At 44.3% G+C, this 19,922-nt stretch overlaps 2 protein-coding genes across 4 annotated transcripts in view; one reads left to right on the plus strand and one right to left on the minus strand.

Moving 5' to 3' along the window:
- Window positions 1-10,897, plus strand: LOC119658576 (polyubiquitin-C). 2 transcript variants are annotated; one of them, XM_038066024.1, is made up of 2 exons: window positions 1-163; window positions 8,682-10,897. In XM_038066024.1, exon 2 carries the CDS (start codon window positions 8,683-8,685, stop codon window positions 10,738-10,740), a length of 2,058 nt encoding a protein of 685 aa, XP_037921952.1. In that variant the 5' UTR covers window positions 1-163; window position 8,682; the 3' UTR covers window positions 10,741-10,897. The 2 variants fall into 2 exon arrangements, with proteins under 2 accessions (XP_037921952.1, XP_037921953.1); XM_038066025.1 differs by lacking the exon at window positions 1-163 and adding an exon at window positions 175-326.
- LOC119658577 (FAST kinase domain-containing protein 2, mitochondrial-like) overlaps window positions 10,896-19,922 on the minus strand; it is a 16,250-nt gene continuing 7,223 nt past the window's right edge. For both annotated transcript variants that reach the window (XM_038066026.1, XM_038066027.1), the window contains exons 4-6: window positions 16,603-17,326; window positions 15,898-16,547; window positions 10,896-11,161 (exon numbers count right to left, since the gene is read on the minus strand). In XM_038066026.1, coding sequence (XP_037921954.1) covers window positions 10,960-11,161; window positions 15,898-16,547; window positions 16,603-17,326 — 1,576 coding nt within the window. In that variant the 3' untranslated portion in view covers window positions 10,896-10,959. The remainder of the gene's footprint in view (window positions 11,162-15,897; window positions 16,548-16,602; window positions 17,327-19,922) is intronic.

Here is a 19,922-nt window from a genome sequence, read left to right on the forward strand (position 1 = left end):
TTGCGTTCAAATCAGTAGTCAACGATTTGTCGTGCAGTGGCATCGTTGTGAGTCTTGTTCCGAAGTGATAAATACTTAGAAGTGAAATACCTTCAGTAGCCATTTACGCAGTGAGAAAATCACTTTGAATTTCAACAAATAAATTTTAAACGCAGCAGTCCAGGTGAGTTTCTCTGGAAATTTTCATTTCCTCTCAAAATTGTCCGTTACAGAAAATTTAAGTTCCTTAAATCGTCCACAAATTAGTGCATTCGTATTTCTATTCAAGCGAATTATCATTGCATTTGCTAAATTATTTGCCTAGTTCTAAGCACAGTTGGCGCAGCGTAAGTTTAACATTTTCAAATTGAATTTTGGGAAATCCTTGGAAGGGGGAACTTGCATTTGTTGAAGGTTGGGTGAAGTCCCGTCCGCTTATTTTCTGTTTTCTGTGTTGAATTTTCGCTTTAAATGGTTGCCGGCGTCACAGCTGGCGAAGCATCTCTTCCCTTGGTCTGAAAGGTCAAAGCAAGTCTCTCCTTGAAGAATATTTCTTTGTTAAATTGCAATTTTACTGAAAATGGCGTCTGTGGATCGATAACGCATAGCTTGAACAAATAAAGTCGGACACGGCCATATTGAGCAGACTCATGGGGAATTTGCTTTATTGCTTGGAATCTCAATTGTGGTGTTACTAATTCCGTGAATGTTTACGAAATCACGTTTCATGATTTGATGAAATTAAAATGATTTTGAATTACGTCAGTGTAGTCTTCTCATGGTTGCCATTTGAATTGAATTTTAAATGTTTAGATTTCTGGTGCATCTTTTAGAAATCATGGGGGAGCAAAACGCTATGTGTAACTCGTCATGCTTATTACTTTATTTCATGAAAGAAGTTTCGGTATTTTCTTTTGAATTTTGTTAGTTTATTTGCAATTAATCGACATTAACTTTCGCGAAGTCTGCTTCGCACAAGCATAGAGGCAACTCTGTTGTCAAGTTGTAGCGGAAAGCCTGTGAACAAATTGCAAGAATTACGAGAATTTGAATTTTTTTTGGCGTAACTGCACGGTACGTAACGCTGTTTGTAGCTTAGTATAGTAAAGCAGCAACAACGCTCACCGCTCGATCATCTACCCATCATCAACGGCATAACGGCCAGTATTCGGTCTAGGCCTAAGAAACTCCAGACATCCCGGTTTTGGGCCGAGGTCCACCAATTCTTCTTCTTTTTCTTCAGCCTTTGTCCCGTTCACAAGCGGGGTCGGCTCGTCGTGATCGGCTTCGCCATTTGGCTCTATCGAATGCCTGATCTGGGTGCAATCTCGAGGCTTTCAAATCCCCATCCAGCGTATCAAGCCACCGTTGCTTAGGTCTGCCTTTTGATCGTTTACCATTGACTTCGATGTTCAGATCAATCTTGGCAAGTGAATTCTCGTTTGCACGAATTGCGTGACGATACCATCGAAGACGCCTCTCTCGCAACTTTTCCACGATCGGTGCAACCCCATAACGATCGCGGATATCCTCATTTCGGATGTGATCTAAACGTGTGACGCCACTAGTCCAACGTAGCATCTTCGTCTCCATTACCGCAAGACGCCGTTCATTGTCTTTTATGGTTGGCCAACATTCCGAACCATAGAGAGCGACTGGACGGACGACATTGCGGTAAATTTTAGATTTGAGACGTTCGTTGATACGTCGATCACAAAGGACACCAGTTGTGGAACGCCACTTCATCCAGGTTGCGTTAATGCGTGAAGCAATTTCATAACGCAGCTCTCCATTGGCTGATAGCGTTGACCCGAGGTATTTAAATCGCTCAGTTCTGGGCAGATCACTGCCGCTGACAGTGATTGTGCTTGTTTCATGGGGATCGGTCGTCAAAAATTCAGTTTTGTTTAAATTCAATCTGAGACCGTGTTGCATGAGGAGATCATTCCATTTTTTAACAAGTAGCTCGAGATCATTTTTGCTATCAGATGCTAGGAAAACATCATCTGCATAAAGCAGTGTGTAGGGCGCTGGACGTTGGATATCCCGTGTGACGGTGTCCATAACAAGGACAAAGAGGAGTGGTGAGAGGGCACTTCCTCGATGAACTCCAACAGAGACACGAAGCGATTTTGATACACCCGCCATACTTCGAACTTTACTTTTCGGATCGTGGTAGAGCAATTGAACCCAGCGCACGAGTTCTTCTGGCATCAAGTGTTGTCGTGAAGCATACCAGATGAGTTCGTGTGGTACACGGTCAAACGCCTTCTCTAGATCCAGAAAGGCAATGTAAAGAGGGCGATGCTTCTCACGGTGTTTCTCCATGAGTAACCGCGCAGCGTGTATTGCGTCAGTAGTTCCGCAGTTCTTGATAAATCCGGCTTGATTCACGGTTATTTCAACGATTTCGCGAATACGGTTGTCAAGAATGCGTTAAAAAATCTTCATGGTATGGGAAAGTAACCGGATCGGACGGTAATTTCAACATTCTGCTGGGCTACCTTTCTTTTTCCATATTGGAACAGTGGTACTTTCTTGCCAGTCAGATGGTGTTCTTCCTTCCTGAATAACCCGGTTAAAGAATTCACTGAGCCACAGTGTTGGGTCCCAGCTCTTCGCTTTCCAGAGCTCAGATGCGATGTCGTCAGGTCCTGTTGCTTTCCCCGATTTCATTTGTTTTATTGCCTCCTCGACTTCAGTTGCGCTGACTGGTGGAACTGCTCCAAATGTCGGCAATGATTGTGGAAGTGGAGGATGAGCAAATTCTTCAGTTGAAATCTGCTTGAAGTATTCTCGCCATCTATCCGTTGCGGCGGTAAGCAAAGTACCGTTCTTGTCATTAACACAACAGAAGTGTTCGATATCGTTCATCACGGCTTTTGGCAAGTCGATACAGATCTCTCTCGCCATCCCGAGTGTCCAGTTTATCGTAAAGATTTTTGAAATGGTTCGCTCGGGTGACAGCGACCGCTTTCTTTGCTTCCGGGTTGGCATTTTTATAAATTTGCCAATTAGCAGGCGTTTTATCGTCGAGAAATTTGTGGTAGAGGCGTTTCTTTTCACGGACCTTCATTTCAACATCATCACTCCAAAGCCAAGTATCTCGGTTGATGTACCGCTTACCCGGCTTGGTGACCCCGAGGGTTGCAGAGGCCGCTTTGTGGATCGTGTCTTTCATTTGGTTCCATGATTCTTCCACATTCGTAATGGTTGGCAATCGTATGAGTGAGACCGTTTCTTCATTCTTCTCACCAAATCGCCACCATTTAATGCGCGGCGGGCCAGTGCGTTCCTCACGCCGTTTTATCGGTGGCTTAATTCGCAGGACAGCAATCAACGGCCGATGCTGAGGTGCGATGGTCTCATAGGGAACGACCTTGCAATCAGTGACAGTGGTAAAATGTTGACGTCTTATGAGAATATAGTCGATTTGCGTTTTATTGTTCCCACTATAAAATGTGGGAAGATGAGACAATCGTTTGATAAACCATGTATTCATAAGTACAAGGTCATCGGTGTCCGCAAAATCGATTATACGCTCGCCACCTTCATTGCGCGCTCCGAACCCCTTTCCCCCATGGCACCTGTTACCGTCTGCCTTTTCACCCACATGACCATTAAGGTCGCCGGCAATGATTATGTAATCGTCAGCAGGCACGTGACAAGTCTTTTCATCGAGAAGTTGCCAGAAGGCATCTTTCTCGGCATCTGGTCGGCCTGTCTGTGGTGCATACGCGGTGAAGAAGTGAATAGTGCGATCAGCTGATATAATGGTGAGCTTCATCAGCCGATCATCAAATCGTTCGACTTCTTTAATGGCATCACGCAAACCCTCTGAGATGGCAATGCCAACACCATATTGAGTGTGTGGGTTACCAAAATAGAGAAGTTTGTAGCCATTTTTACCGCGTTCGCGTTCAATGTCGCAGCTTTTGGAACCAGACCATCGGGTTTCTTGCAGAGCGCAGATGTCAATGCACCTTCTCCGAAGGGCTCTTGCGAGTTCCTCGGTCTTTCCAGTTAGGGTACCAACATTTAGCGTGCAGACACGTATTTGTTTTGTTCGTTGTGTGCGGACTAACTTGCTTACGTCCTGACGCCGTCCATGCGCCAAGAACCCTTGCCCATTTCTCGACAGGACCGGGGCCCGTCCTGCCGCGTCGACTGAGGTGGACGCCCTAGCATTTCTCCGAGGCCTGTGACTTAATCCGATCATCATGTTTGTAACGACATTCTATGCATTTTCTTGGTCGACCTGTCGCGGGGCCTGTCACCAAGAAAGAGAGAGTACGTTGCCTCAAACCCTCCTCCTTTACCTGGGCTTGGGACCAGCATACTATGTTAATAGCATGGCGGAGTTGAGGTCCACCAATTCGATATTCCTAAAAGCTGTCTGGCGTCCTGACCTACGCCATCGCTCCATCTTAGGCAGTTTCTGCCTCGTCTTCTTTTTCTACCATAGATATTGCCCTTATAGACTTTCCGGGTGGGATCATCCTCATCCATACGGATTAAGTGACCCGCCCACCGTAACCTATTGAGCCGGATTTTATCTACAACCGGACGGTCATAGTACCGCTCATAAATTTGGTCATTATGTAGGCTACGGAATCGTCCATCCTCATATAGGGGGCCAAAACTCCTTCGGAGGATTCTTCTCTCGAACGGGGCAAAGAGTTCGAACTTCTTCTTGCTAAGAACCCAAGTCTCCGAGGAATACATGAGGACTGTCAAGATCATTGTCTTGTACAGTAAGAGCTTTGCCCCTATGGTGAGACGTTTCGAGCGGAACAGTTTTTGTAAGCTGAAATAGGTTCTGTTGGCTGACAATAACCGTGCGTGGATTTCCTCATCGTAGCTGTTATCGGTTGTGATTTTCGACCCTAGATAGGGGAAATTATCAACGGTCTCAAAGTTGTATTCTCCGATCCTTATTCTTCCTGTTTGACCAGTGCGGTTTGATGTTGGTTGGTTTTTGATGCTGACGTTGCCACCATATACTTTGTCTTGCCTTCATTGATATGCAGCCCAAGAGCTCGCACCGCCTGCTCGATCTGGAGGAAGGCAGTTTGTACGTCTCGGGTGGTTCTTCCCATGATGTCGATATCGTCAGCATAGGCCAGTTGTTGTGTGAACTTAAAGAGGATCGTACCTCTTGCATTAACCTCAGCATCACGGATCATTTCCTCGAGGGCCAGATTAAAGAGGACGCATGATAGGGTATCCCCTTGTCGTAGACCGTTGTTGATGTCGACTGATTTTGAGAGTGATCCTGCTGCTTTTATCTGGCCTCGCATATTGGTCTGGGTCAGCCTAGTCAGTCTTATTAATTTCGTCGGGATACCGAATTCTCTCATGGCCGTGTACGGTTTTACCCTGGCTATGCTGTCATAGGCGGCTTTAAAGTCGATGAATAGATGGTGCAACTGTTGTCCATATTCCAACAGTTGTTCTATCGCTTGCCGCAGAGAGAAAATCTGATCTGTTGCTGATTAACCTGGAGTGGAGCCTCTTTGTTATGGGCCAATGATGTTCTGGGCGTATAGGGCTATTCGGCCTAGAAAGGTAGCGGAGAATATCTTATAGATGGTACTCAGCAACGTGATACCTCTATAATTGCTGCATTGCGTGATATCTCCCTTTTTATGTATAAGACAGATAATGCCTCGTTGCCAATCGTCAGGCATTGATTCGCTGTCCCACATCTTGAACACAAGTTGATGACATGTTAGATATCGCCTTCAGTTTGTAGTTAAGTCCAAAATTAATAGACCATTAGCTTAATCCCAACTACAATTTTATTTTATTATGTATATATATATTTCGGGAGCAACTTACTCCCTTCATCAGTACAAAGCTAATTGCCACTTAGTGTAACTGGTCGTCTCCATATTTAACTAATTCGGCTGTAATTCCATGGGCATAAGTTGCCAGAAACATGTTTTTTGAACCGATGAATCGCACGGACTGTTTCTTCCTATACTTGGGGGTGGCAGTATTTGTCCGTCGTCTTCAGTTGGCGGGACCTCCAACTCGCCGATGTTCTGGTTGTTCAGTAGCCATCATCATCATCTACCCATCAATGCCCTAAAACAGAGTGAGGTCGCTCGAAGTTGCATTGTGTGTAGGAAATGAATTGCCATCAAGTTGCTCTGTGTAGGGCGCCTTTAATGTATACAATTTTTCCTCGAATTTTAGAAAATGATCCTTTCGAAGAAAACCACTGCCTTTTTGTTAAAGAGTATTTTATTGCGCATTATAGAAGAAAGCTTTGTTTCTTTCGTAGCGTGTGATCCGTTCACAACCATTGCCTATTATATTTAATTTTTCGGCCCAGAAGGGATATGCTAATCCATCAATTTTACGTCAGTCATTCCATGTTTGCCTAAATGTCCTTCAGTTACTGCGTTTCGTTTAAAGTCCATAACGCTCGCGAAGGGTCCCATTTGCTGTTTCCGGCTAACCACGATCGATGTGTCAGTTTTCGATCGCCTTCGCGTTGCGACTTAAAAACATCGCGACAGCAATGTCAAATCAACTGACGAACAAAGAGAATATTCCATGAAATCACATTGCATACAATATATATAATTGCATTGCATTCTTAAATAATTACCTCAGAGTTAAAATCGTGAGGCTCGCGGACGTCATATGAAACAAAACTAGTGATGACGTTTGCACGACCATTTTGTCGTCATTACTAATCAGCTGTGAGTAAATGCAGTAATAATCACGAAATAGTCTTTTCATGTTCGATAGTGCCACTGGCCTACCGCTATATGTTCGTCCCGGTTGTCGCCAGGTGGCGTTCAGTGTCGTTTCTAGTCGGCAAACACTCAGAAGTATGCATCGATCACAAAAAATGTCACGTCTTTCAAGTTGTACTGGTGTGTGAAGCAATTTCATAACGTTGTTCTCTATTGGCTATTAGCGTTTGTCCAATACAGTAGAGCCCCGGTTAACCGAAACAATGCGGAGAACAGCTGACAATTTGGATTGTTTGATCGATATCGCCAATATCGATTGTCAAGAATGCGTTTATAAATTTTCATTGTATTGGATATCAAATGGAGTCAGACGGTAATTATTTGACCATTCGGCTGGACTGCCTTTTTTGTCCTTTATTGGAACGGACGTATTTTCATGTTAGTCAGATGATGCTTTGCCTTCAATAACTATAATAGATTGAAGAACTCACTGTGCCATAGTACTGGGCTCCAATTTTTCGCTTTCCATAGTTCAGCTGCGATGACTTGAGGATCCTGTTACTTTTCCCGATTTCGTTAATTTGACTGCTTCATTAATGTAACTGGCGCTAACAGGTGAAATTTATTCAAATGTCGGCAATGCTTGCAGAAGTGGGAGGAAGTAAATTCTTTCATTGAAATCTCGAAAGATTCCGGTGCTCGTCTTACGTCTAAACAGTCCAGAGTACATCCGCTCGCTCTCTTGGGACTGAAAACACCATACACATACTGGCAAGCCGGATGAGATCATCAATTGAACTCTGGTCGTGAAAGCCATTAAGGCGGAAAGCTAATATATGTATATAACTCGCACACGTATCTGTTTAGCTGACCTCCTTTCAGGCCAGTCGAGAAGACAAATCGTTTTTGAACTACTCGCGTTCCGGTCGCCCGGATAAATGCCTACTGGTCAGGCGTAGGCAAAGTACTATTCTTGTCATTAACGCTACATAATATGTGCGTTGACAAGTCAATACAGATCTCTCTTACTTCTGAGTGCCCAGTTCATCGGTAAAGATAGTTGTAATGGACTGCTCGGGCAACAACAATTGCTTTCTTGCTTGCTGGTTAGCATTATTGTACATTTTGCCAGTGGGGCAGTGTTTCTTCTCATCAATTTTCATTGAAAATCGTCCTTCCAAGTATTTCGGTTGATGAACTGCATATCAACCTTTGTGACCCCGAGGGTTTCATAGGCCGCTTTGTGGGTCGGGTTTCTAGCTTTCAGTCAGTCTTCACGCAAACCTTCAAAGATATCAATGCCGACACCATATTGCGAGCGGGATTTGTCATGCAGAGTATCAAATGAAAGGTTTCGATTAGTAATTTCCAAACCAATTCTTAGTTTTGAAGCCGATTATAAAACAGGAGAGTGGCGGGGGGTTATAAAGAGTCACTTAAATTATGAGGTTATTCTTAGAAACTACTAACCAGAAAAAATTGGAGTTTAGTGGAAATCATAATGTTATTAATAAAATTATAGTGGGTCAAAGTTCCTCTTTTTCGTGAAGTTGGTACCCCCTAAGAGATAAAAAGTCAGTAATGATTGTCCATATTTGCGTCAGGTTTCGCGTTAATATTCAATTTTTCCCGACGGCGCTAATTGTATCCAGGATTACTTCATGATCCGACGCATTGGGTTATAGTAGTATATCTACCTTCCATCGGCTTTATTATTCAGACAATGAGAAAATTTAATCCAGTGGAATCCCGATAACTCTTACATCGATGATTCGTATTTCCGGCTAATTCGTATAAATTTGCCGGTCCTCGAGAGTTAATTTTCTCTCCAAATAATTGTTAGTCCCTATATTTCGTACTAAATTGTCAGTCCTTGAGCATACGAATTATCGGGATTCTACTGTATTTCTCTTGCATATGTCAATATCCCTCTGCAACTTTTATTTCCAAAAATGAATCTTCTCAACTAATAAATTGTCTTTACTTTTTTAGTATGCAAATCTTCGTGAAGACACTTACTGGTAAAACCATTACCTTGGAGGTTGAACCCTCTGATACCATTGAAAATGTAAAAGCAAAAATCCAAGATAAGGAAGGCATTCCACCAGATCAGCAACGGTTGATCTTCGCTGGAAAGCAATTGGAAGACGGGCGTACTCTATCTGACTATAACATCCAGAAGGAATCGACCCTCCACTTGGTTCTCCGTCTCCGAGGTGGCATGCAAATCTTCGTCAAGACATTGACTGGTAAGACCATCACTTTGGAGGTCGAGCCTTCCGATACCATCGAGAACGTCAAGGCTAAGATCCAGGATAAGGAAGGAATTCCCCCAGATCAGCAACGTTTGATCTTCGCCGGAAAGCAGCTGGAGGACGGACGCACCTTGTCCGACTACAACATCCAAAAGGAGTCGACCCTCCACTTGGTCCTTCGTCTCCGAGGTGGAATGCAAATCTTCGTCAAGACCTTGACTGGTAAGACCATCACTTTAGAGGTCGAGCCTTCCGATACCATCGAGAACGTCAAGGCTAAGATCCAGGATAAGGAAGGAATTCCGCCAGATCAGCAACGTTTGATCTTCGCCGGAAAGCAGTTGGAGGACGGACGCACATTGTCCGACTACAACATCCAGAAGGAGTCGACCCTCCACTTGGTTCTCCGTCTCCGAGGTGGAATGCAAATCTTCGTCAAGACCTTGACTGGTAAGACCATCACTTTGGAGGTCGAGCCTTCCGATACCATCGAGAACGTCAAGGCTAAGATCCAGGATAAGGAAGGAATTCCCCCAGACCAGCAACGTTTGATCTTCGCCGGAAAGCAGCTGGAGGACGGACGCACCTTGTCCGACTACAACATCCAGAAGGAGTCGACCCTCCACTTGGTCCTTCGTCTCCGAGGTGGCATGCAAATCTTCGTCAAGACCTTGACTGGTAAGACCATCACTTTGGAGGTCGAGCCTTCCGATACCATCGAGAACGTCAAGGCTAAGATCCAGGATAAGGAAGGAATTCCGCCAGATCAGCAACGTTTGATCTTCGCCGGAAAGCAGCTGGAGGACGGACGCACCTTGTCCGACTACAACATCCAGAAGGAGTCGACCCTCCACTTGGTCCTTCGTCTCCGAGGTGGAATGCAAATCTTCGTCAAGACCTTGACTGGTAAGACCATCACTTTGGAGGTCGAGCCTTCCGATACCATCGAGAACGTCAAGGCTAAGATCCAGGATAAGGAAGGAATTCCCCCAGATCAGCAACGTTTGATCTTCGCCGGAAAGCAGCTGGAGGACGGACGCACCTTGTCCGACTACAACATCCAGAAGGAGTCGACCCTCCACTTGGTCCTTCGTCTCCGAGGTGGCATGCAAATCTTCGTCAAGACCTTGACTGGTAAGACCATCACTTTGGAGGTCGAGCCTTCCGATACCATCGAGAACGTCAAGGCTAAGATCCAGGACAAGGAAGGAATTCCCCCAGATCAGCAACGTTTGATCTTCGCCGGAAAGCAGCTGGAGGACGGACGCACCTTGTCCGACTACAACATCCAGAAGGAGTCGACCCTCCACTTGGTCCTTCGTCTCCGAGGTGGCATGCAAATCTTCGTCAAGACTTTGACTGGTAAGACCATCACTTTGGAGGTCGAGCCTTCCGATACCATCGAGAACGTCAAGGCTAAGATCCAGGATAAGGAAGGAATTCCCCCAGATCAGCAACGTTTGATCTTCGCCGGAAAGCAGCTGGAGGACGGACGCACTTTGTCCGACTATAACATCCAAAAGGAGTCGACCCTCCACTTGGTCCTTCGTCTCCGAGGTGGCATGCAAATCTTCGTCAAGACTTTGACTGGTAAGACCATCACTTTGGAGGTCGAGCCTTCCGATACCATCGAGAACGTCAAGGCTAAGATCCAGGACAAGGAAGGAATTCCCCCAGATCAGCAACGTTTGATCTTCGCCGGAAAGCAGCTGGAGGACGGACGCACCTTGTCCGACTACAACATCCAGAAGGAGTCGACTCTCCACTTGGTTCTCCGTTTGCGCGGTGGTAACTAAATGAAACTAAAAGAGAATTAGCATATATAACGGTTGCCATGTACGGTTGCGATTTTGAGAGGCATTTAAAATGAAAATTAAATTTTTTTTGCAACAGCAATTTATCTTTACGATTTTTTGAAAGAATTCAATAAAAGGCTTTTTTCTTGGCATTAATTTTGACCTCTTTTTATTAATCGATCAAATTACACTTTGGTCTACTGGAGTCTGCTATATTTGTCATCGTTGCAAGGTAAATTTAACTTCTCGTTCGAGGTAGGGTAGTCTTTCCTGCTCCGGGAGATTGGACCATTGCTCGAGGTTCACCGGCAGAACCCGGACTCCTAAATTTTCCAGTGTCTGCGTCCATAGGTGGAAAACTCCCTTCAGTCTGTGGCTATTGATGGTGTAGTATGATTTTGGGCAGGCTAATATTGCCACTCTGAAAGTGAGAAAAATATTAAACATTAATTTGAAGAGTTGTTTATTTTGGGGAGATTTAAATTTACGGTTTTTCGCTACTGGTCAAACTATTTTGTGTGGTTTTAAAGAAATTGATTTTAAGCATAATTTCTGTAAATCGTGGCAAATTTAATTTAAGTGGGAAATATTTCGAATTAGCAGCAAAAAGGAAATATTTTATTTTAGCGGTGAGACGTGATGCTTATTGCATTAAATCACTGGAGTTACGGTTCGAGCAATTTGACGAGGTTACAAGGTTTAAGGGTCAAGCAAACAACACGTGAAGTAGGCTTCAGCCTCTTGATCTCAAAATCGCGAAGAAGTGCTACAAAGTGATTGAAATTAGCACATAAATTTCTAAATTAGCACATAATCACCAGATCTGGAGATGCCTAGGTTCTTTTGTGTGTGGACCTTTATGGAATGGTATGTTTCTACTAGAGTCGAAATTAACGATTCGTTGGGAGAGCTGTAGAGAGAAAATCCGGACCTGGGGTAAAAATTATGCGTAAAAGTTGGGCGCGGGAGGAAATAGAGCGCGTCCCTTATTATGATTGACTTTCATTGCAATATCTATCTGAAAAAGTTCCGGGCCCGGAAGGAATCTCGCCTCATATGGCGTGGACGGCGGGCTTTGTCATTATTGGTCTTATGAAGCCTGTTCCTAGGTGTACGTTTTCATTATCAGGGCCTCGACTCTATATATACTCACACACACATACGTAGATGATGAATTTCTTATACAGTAGAATCCCTATAATTCTTATGGTCAAGGGACACACGAGTTTCTCAACCATAAAACGCTCGCCAATTGGTAAATTTATAAGAATGCCAACCAAGAAGCGAGCGGTCCATAACAAAGTTCTCTACGATAAACTGTATTGACTTGTCAAAAGCCAACCAACCGTCGAACCGCAACGAATAAATGGTAAGACTATTTCGAGCAGCTTCCAATGGAAAAATTTGTTCAACCTATACTTCCACAAGCATTACCGACATTTGGAGCAATTCCACTTGTAGCAATAAAACGTACTCGAGGAAGGCGGTCATACCCGAGTCTGCAAGGGACTCATTTGAAGATGCTTTTGCTATGAAGTCTGGTACCATGGGAATCGGGATGGCTCTCTGAGAGTATATGCTCCAGGAGGATGTGCTCTCGGCCCGGTTATTTGCGGTTGGCTCCTTTGTGGGAGTTTCATGGTAGTTGTGGTTATGCCTACATGGCGGGCAAAGCTGGGACCTAACAATATGGCTCAGTGAATTCTTTAATCGGGTTGTTGAGGAAAGTAGAACAAACAAAAAAGTACCACAGAAAAAGAAAGGTAGTCCAGCAGAATGTTTCCCATTCTATGAAGATTTTGGAGCGCATTATTGATAATCGTATTTGCGAAATCGTTCAAATAATCGTGAATCAAACCGGGTTTATCAAGAACTGTGGAACTACTGACGCAATACACGTTGGGCGGTTACTCTTAGAGAAACACTGTGAGAAGCATTGCCTTCTTTACATTGCATGTTCGGATCTAGAGAAAGCTTTAACCGTGTGCCACACGAACTCATCTGGTATGTTCTACTACAACGTTTATTGCCAGAAGAACTCGTGCGTTGGATTCAATTGCTCTACCAGAATTAGAAAAGTTAGAAGCGTGGCGGGTATATCAAAACCGCTTAGTGTCTATGTTGATGTTCATTAAGGAAGCGCCCTCTCAGCACTCCTCTTTGTTCTTGTTATGGACACTGAATGGTCAATGTTATAAGTGGTCACTGGTCAATGATCAATGTTATAAGTCAATGGAGAACTCCGTTATGAAATTTCTTCACGCAATAACACAACCTGGATAAAGTGGCGTTCCACAACTGTTATTCTTTGTGCCCGATGTATAAACGAACGTCTCAAATCTAAGATTTACCGTTCTGAGTGTTGGCCGACTATAAAACACATAGACGGCGTCTCGTGGTAATGACGACGAAGATGTTGCATTGGACTATTGGCGTGACACGCTTTGATCACATTCGAAATGAGGATATCCGCGATCGATATAGGGTTGCATCGATCGTGAAAAAATTGCGAGAGAGGTGTCTTCGATGGTATGGTCAAGTAATTCGCGCAAACGAAAATTTACTCGCCAAGATTGGTCTGAACATCGAGTTCGATGGTAAGCGACCAAAAGGCCGGAAACAAGGGTGGCGCGATACGCTGGATGGGGGTTTGAAAGCCTCGCGATTGCATCCAGATCAAGGATTTGATTGAGCAAAGTGGAGCAACTGATCACGACGAGCCGACCCCCCTTGTGAACGGGACAAAGGTTAAAGGAATAGAAGAAGTATCGGGAATTAAAAATAAAGAAAAGACCGGCAAATTGTATGAATTAGAAATAGGTAGGTAGGTAGGTATCAGTGGCCGCTCCGAGGAGCCCAATTAGCGCTTTGGTGCGCCGTTTTGATGCCACAAACTCCTAAGACCGTGACTGTTGTTATAGGAACAGGGAAGCAGAGTCCAGCCGGCTCGGATCTTCAGAGCCAGCCCGTAGCATTCACGATGGAAAGCAGCTCTCCGACCCTGCAGCTAGAAATCTCACTGAGGTCCCCAAAGAATGGTTTACCCAGTGTCCGCAGCCTGACTCGAGCTAGAGCTGGGCAATCGCAGAGAAAGTGCATGAGGGTTTCCCTTCCTTCTCCGCAGCTTCGGGAATGCGAGTTGTAGGGTAAGCCGAGCCTAACGGCATGGTCCCCTATGGGCCAGTGCCCCGTGCAGACCGCCGTAATCTTGAATGCATTTGCACGCGTCTGGCACAGGAGCTCTCGTGATCGGGCTGTTATAAGCGGGCCAAATTCTCCTTGATTTGGCACAGCTTGTAAGCCTTCGCCATTTCAAGCCCGCGGCTGCTAGGTAGTGCGAGTAGATTCGGCCCCCGACAGCCGTCAGCGGAACACCGACTGTATTCGCCGAGGGACTGCCAAGAGCAGAGCCTTGCCTGGCCAATCCGTCAGTCCACTTATTTCCTTCTATGTTCCTATGCCCGGGAATCCAGAGGAGAGTGACCTTGAGCGTGCCGCACAGATGGTTGAGCGCGTCTCTGCACTGCCCCACCAGCCGGGAAGATGTCGTCGTTGAGTACAAGGCCTTGATGGCCGCTTGGCTGTCGGTCAGAATGGCTTGGGGCTCGAATCACGCTCCAGCAATCGACAGACCTCCAATATCGCCAGTACTTCCGCCTGGAATACACTGGTGAAACCTGGGAGACCATACGACTTGGATACACCGTGTGTATTCGAGAAAACCCCCCCGCCGACTCAATAGGCCATCTTTGATCCGTCCGTAAAGAATACCGTGTCATAGTCTTGCAACACGTCGCCGGTCTTCCACTTTGCCTTGGTTGGAAGGTCCACAGCAAAGTTTTTCGTAAAGTTCAGCTTGCGTGTGACATAGTCCGTGGGGGATGCCCAGATTTCTCGAGGTATTTCATCCAGGATGTTGCTGTGGCCGTAGGACTTCGCTGCCCAGCATCCGGACTCACGTCGTCTGACGGCACTGCACGCTGCAACATATTTGATGTGGAGGTCTAGAGGGAGGAGATGCAGGAGTACATTGAGAGCATCTGCCGGGCAGGACTGCAGAGCCCCCCTAGCACCTGCACACGCGGTTCTTTGAATCCTATTAAGCTTCGTTCTATGTATTTCTTCTTCAAAGCCTGCCACCATACAATAGAGCCGTACGTCAGGATCGGACGCACTACAGCGGTGTACATCCAGAGAACCATCCTCGGCCGGAGACCCCATTTGTTTGCAAAGGTTCTCTTACAGGCATAGAAGGCTATACAGGCTTTCTTAACCCTCAGTTCTATGTTCAACCTCCAATTTAGCTTAGGATCCAGGATTACACCCAGATACTTTACATTAGAGGAAAGAACCAATCTTTGTTCATTCAGCCGTGATAGATGGAATTCAGATACCCTTGTCTTGGTGGTGAATAGCATCAGTTGCGTTTTGGTTGGGTTTATGCTGAGTCCGCATCTTGCGGGTGACAGGCACACCTTTCGCAACGCTCCTTCCATGATGTCGCTCATAATGGACAGAAACATCCCTGATACTAATATCACCAAGTCGTCGGCATACGTCACCACCTTCACCCCGCTGCTGTCCAATGTACGTAAAATTTTGTCAATTACTATTAACCAGAGCACCGGTGAGATGGCACCACCCTGGGGCGTGCCTCTGTTCACAGCTCTGGTCAAGTGGTTGCCTCCCAGATCGGACTGGATTATCCTGGTACTCAGCATGGATATAATCCAATGCGTGAGATACCCCTCCAATCCAATACCGGTCAAGGCTTCCTTGATGGCGTTGGTACTGACGTTGTTGAAAGCTCCTTCTATAGCCAAGAAGGCAGCAAGGGTATACAAAAGCTTTTCCAAATTGCTGATTATGTTCAGAAAAAATTTTAAGAACTAGTTCGCATATATATTAGGATTGGTAAAGAGAAAGCAAGATACTTCTCGCCTTTCCTTCAAGAGGTGCATCCCTAGTATATTTTCATTAAAAAAATAATTTCTTAATTTACGCCAAGTTCAGCAGCAAGAGCATACGCAGTGACTTAATGGTTTCTACGCAATTTATGGAGATAAATATGAATTTAATGGCGCCTAAATCTTACGAAACATCCTCTGCAATCAAGCCACAACAAAGAGCCATTCGACAGAAAATATTTATACTTACATGTTGCTGCTTTCCTTTTTGATGTCTTCAATCATCATTACCGCTTGCTCCGTTTCCGGTGTCGCTGTCTCATTTACAATGACTGGTCGTTGATCTTTATCAAAAACGATGATATGGTCAATAAGTTGGCCGAAACGTGTTGAGATCTTTGTGCCAACGTACTCCTCGCCACCAAAAATATTTTCTAGACATGCTTTCAGAGGGAATTGCTGCTTCTCGAAATTCAGTTCGATCGCTTTATCAATAAATCTGCGATCTGGCAATTTGCCATCATATTGTGCGTATACTGTCTGCGTGCATTGATAAAGTAACAACATCTGCAGATAGTCTAAGAGATTTTGCTCACGTGCTAAGTGTAAGTCAAGGAAATCATCATCAAATACTTTTTCAAGTAGATCTTTTGAATAGCAGCCGATCGAAAGAAGTTCTAAGTTGAATTTCATCCAAGGCAGCTCATTTCTAGCAGAGCGGACTATTGGGTTTTCGAATAAGTACGGTTTTATCGACTCCCAATTGCTGGGTGTATAGTTTGCGATAGAGAATGCGGTCAAGAAGCCTAAATATAGAGCAGGTCGCGAGGACTTTATCCACTGTGGATTTTCTAGCACCTTGTTCGCTGTATAGTCCAAAAGAGGTTTGTTTACAAAACTCTGCAAGAAACAAATATTTTTCAAAGTAGTAATGTTTCAATAAGTGTTTACTTACAAGTTTGTTAAATTTTTTCAAGATAAACATAGCGTTGGTGAAGCCAATATCATTCTGCACTGCATGTTGGGCTGCGGCGTCCAGAAGGTCTTCGGAATAAAATGAATCGAACTTCAATACAGTCTTGTTGATAGTTTTATGTAAAATCAAATCAACTTTTTCGAAGGACAGTTGCATTATTTTTGAGCTAATTATATTAAAACAATTATGAAGCAGTCTATCGTGTGATGGCTTAAAATTTTGCAATTCGGTTAATGCCCATACAATCTGCACAGCGGCATCCACCTTTAAGCTCTCCCCGTGCAGAGTTAACGCACTCACAATACTCATCACGCATTTATCTGAAGTGTTATTATTCGCTGCGAATGTGAGCAATTCCACAAGTTCTGGTACATTTTCATGATCGATTTGTGAGCTTAACTGAATCTGGAAGAGCATTGGCAGGGCCATTCGCAGAGCCTCGACCAGAGGAGTCCTCTCTAATTTTCTCAGTAAAAAGTCCAGGAATACAATGTGCGCTAAGCTGATATCATTGATTTGTTTTCGTAGCAGATTTAAGAGGATGTGCATAATGTTGCTGTTTGCAGGTATTCCGATGTATGAAAGGATTTTCAGTGATTGGATGATGTCATTTATTTCTAGAGATCGTGAGGCTCTACGCAAGTCACGACACAGTTTCTCGAATTGTGGATGAGCGGCTATTTGTGATGTTTGAAGCGATGAGCTAGAATTGAAGAAAGTTATCAGAAAATTATATAAGAATATAAAAACCGATTGAAATTTAGTGTCTTTTCAAGTATCTGAGGTATAGAAGGAAGCATGCAGGTGCTCTTTTGATCATCTGTTTTCACGTTCATTGAAACTTCTCGTGGTCCGTAACACAACGATTAATAAAGCAATTGCGGTTTCACAAACTCAAATTTCTTTCAGATTTTAACACGACCATAAAGTCTGTGACATTCTGGAATTCTTCGTTTTCGTTTTTTTTGCAGAATAAAGAAGGAAACCCCATCGTTGACGTTGTCGAAAGGGGGGATGTTAGGAGGTTTTCAGAGTCGTTTTTTTTTTATTGCATAGATTGTTAGCCTAGCTATCCTAGAATATGTTGTCGAAATTTCAAGGCGGATTTGGGAGTCTATTAGATTTTGCAGGGGCATGTGCGAGCACCGGGAGACGCTGTACTCACTTTGGCTTGCCGGCCGTGATGCAGTAGGCGAATGCTCCAAAGGCCTAATTAGGGCGATCAGACCCGAGTCTGCACGGGGAATCATCTGAAGTGGCAATTTGGTCACCAGGAGTATACTAGTACCATGGGAACCGGGATAACCCCTAGACTTTCATACTTCGTTGTGTGTGAGTACAGCACGGTTGTTTGCGGTTGGCCCCCTAGTGGGAGTTTAATGGGGATTGTGGTTATGCTCAAGCGAGAAGAGACTTTCTGGCCTCGGCATGGTGTTGCGTTTCAACACGGGTGCCGTACTCCTTAGTTCCGTAGAGATTTAGGTAGGTCTTGCATCCACCAGTATGAATGCTAAGCCATGCACTTGGTATAGACTGGTACTGTTGTTGTTTGTCTCAGCGAGGCTTTGATTGTGGTCACAAAATCAATCCGTATCCTAAGAAGACCGTGGGATTAAGTCTTTCAGACAGGTGCTCACATAAAACCCTCAAGGACTTAACTACTTAAAGGGCAATAAAAATGCCGTTCCAGCGGCTTTGGGTTGCTTCATAAATACTTTTGCCTGACGGCAGGAGTTCAAATTTCTCCATTCGGTTGTGTGAATCTCTGCGTTTCCACCTTCAGAGTAGGTTTGATAGTAAATGGCCGGATGTCAAAAGTTGGTTCTGGCCCCACCATTGTGGATCCACAGAACCTTGGCGAGTTAGTCTGTCAGCTTCCTCAATATCAGCGATGTTTGAGTGTCCTGGCACCCACATAAGGAATGTTTCGTTCAGTCGGCCAAGTTTCAGCAGCACCTGATGACAACTCCACACCAACTTGCTTAATATGTCGTTGCTGTTTAGTGCTGATAATGCTGTCCGACTGTCGGAACAGATTCGAATGGTGCAAGTCCTTCATTTTTTACGCAAATCTGGAGCTTCAACTTAATTCCTAGTTGATGATTTTGGTGATTTTTGCAAAAACAGCAGCGAAAGTGTACGGACCTTCTTCATTGCAACGTTAAACAAGTCGGGAAACCGGAAACTTGACGTTTCAGGTATGAAAGGTTTTGTGTATTTCTTTTATAAAGAGATTTGAGTGTGCATTTGTCCCATTAGCATGTAACAAGTAAAATATGCATATATTATGTGAAAATAGCCATTTTCAAGTGATATTGACATTCGAAGTCTTGAATTTGTAGAGGAGTGACAGTTTGACCTAGTATAACTTTGTTAGTAATAGTGCGATTTTCACCAATTTTGGCAGGATTATGCTCCATACTGTAGCCTACATTGCTACAAAATTTTGTGATTCTAGGGTGAACTTAAGGGGGGTTTTCCTCTACTATTATTAACTTTATTTGAGCCGGTATCGGTATGGAGGGTATTTCGGAGCCTAGGCACCATATAGTGGCAGCCTCCTGATTTTTTTTCAGATTTTTCGCTTTGGTAGTTCCTGAGAATGGGTTCGTTAAAAAAATGATCACTTTCAACCCCCCGCACTCCCCACCTTTTCAACAAAAGTCAAAACTAAGACCGGCTTCGAAAAGTACTAACCGAGACTTAATTTGATACCCCACATGACTATATTTGATGAAAAAAAAATTTACCCCCCCCCCCCCTTAAATTCGTTGTAAAAGGATATAACTCACTATATGCATGAGCGTTCACAGTTCCCACCTTTCTACCAAATTTGGTGTCAATCGCTATAACCGTCTACGAGAAAAATGCGTGTGACGGACAGACAGACAGACAGTAAACCGATTTTAATAAGGTTTTGTGTTTACGCAAAACCTTAAAAAGAGCTCACGGATGAAATAGTTGGGCAGTTTCAGTTTCTGATATTGCTTTTGCTATTTTGCATACGGAGAGCTCGGACTGGGACGCAAGCTTTTGCTGGCGTTTCCTAGAATAGTTCCAGTAGTGATTATAGTGCCACTTCAAGCGCGATCTGAAAAACTCAGGTCTCAATAAAACATTTTCGACACAATTGCCTCTTTCAAAGCAATTGTACAAACAGTGTCAATGGTCTTTAAACCTAATTTGTGCAGCGAGACGCAATAATTAAAACTAAAAATGGGCTTCACTAAGCAAGTGCCCTGGAACAATAATTTACAGGGCCCGCTCTGAAGAAAGCGGTGGTTATCGATTACTTTTTA

Source organism: Hermetia illucens, chromosome 6, assembly GCF_905115235.1.
Source record: "Hermetia illucens chromosome 6, iHerIll2.2.curated.20191125, whole genome shotgun sequence".
Lineage (NCBI taxonomy): Eukaryota > Metazoa > Arthropoda > Insecta > Diptera > Stratiomyidae > Hermetia > Hermetia illucens.

What these genes read in the sequence shown, in the direction of transcription:
- LOC119658576 (XM_038066024.1), top strand. Translation starts at nt 8,683, where the DNA reads ATGCAAATCTTCGTGAAGACACTTACTGGTAAAACCATTACCTTGGAG.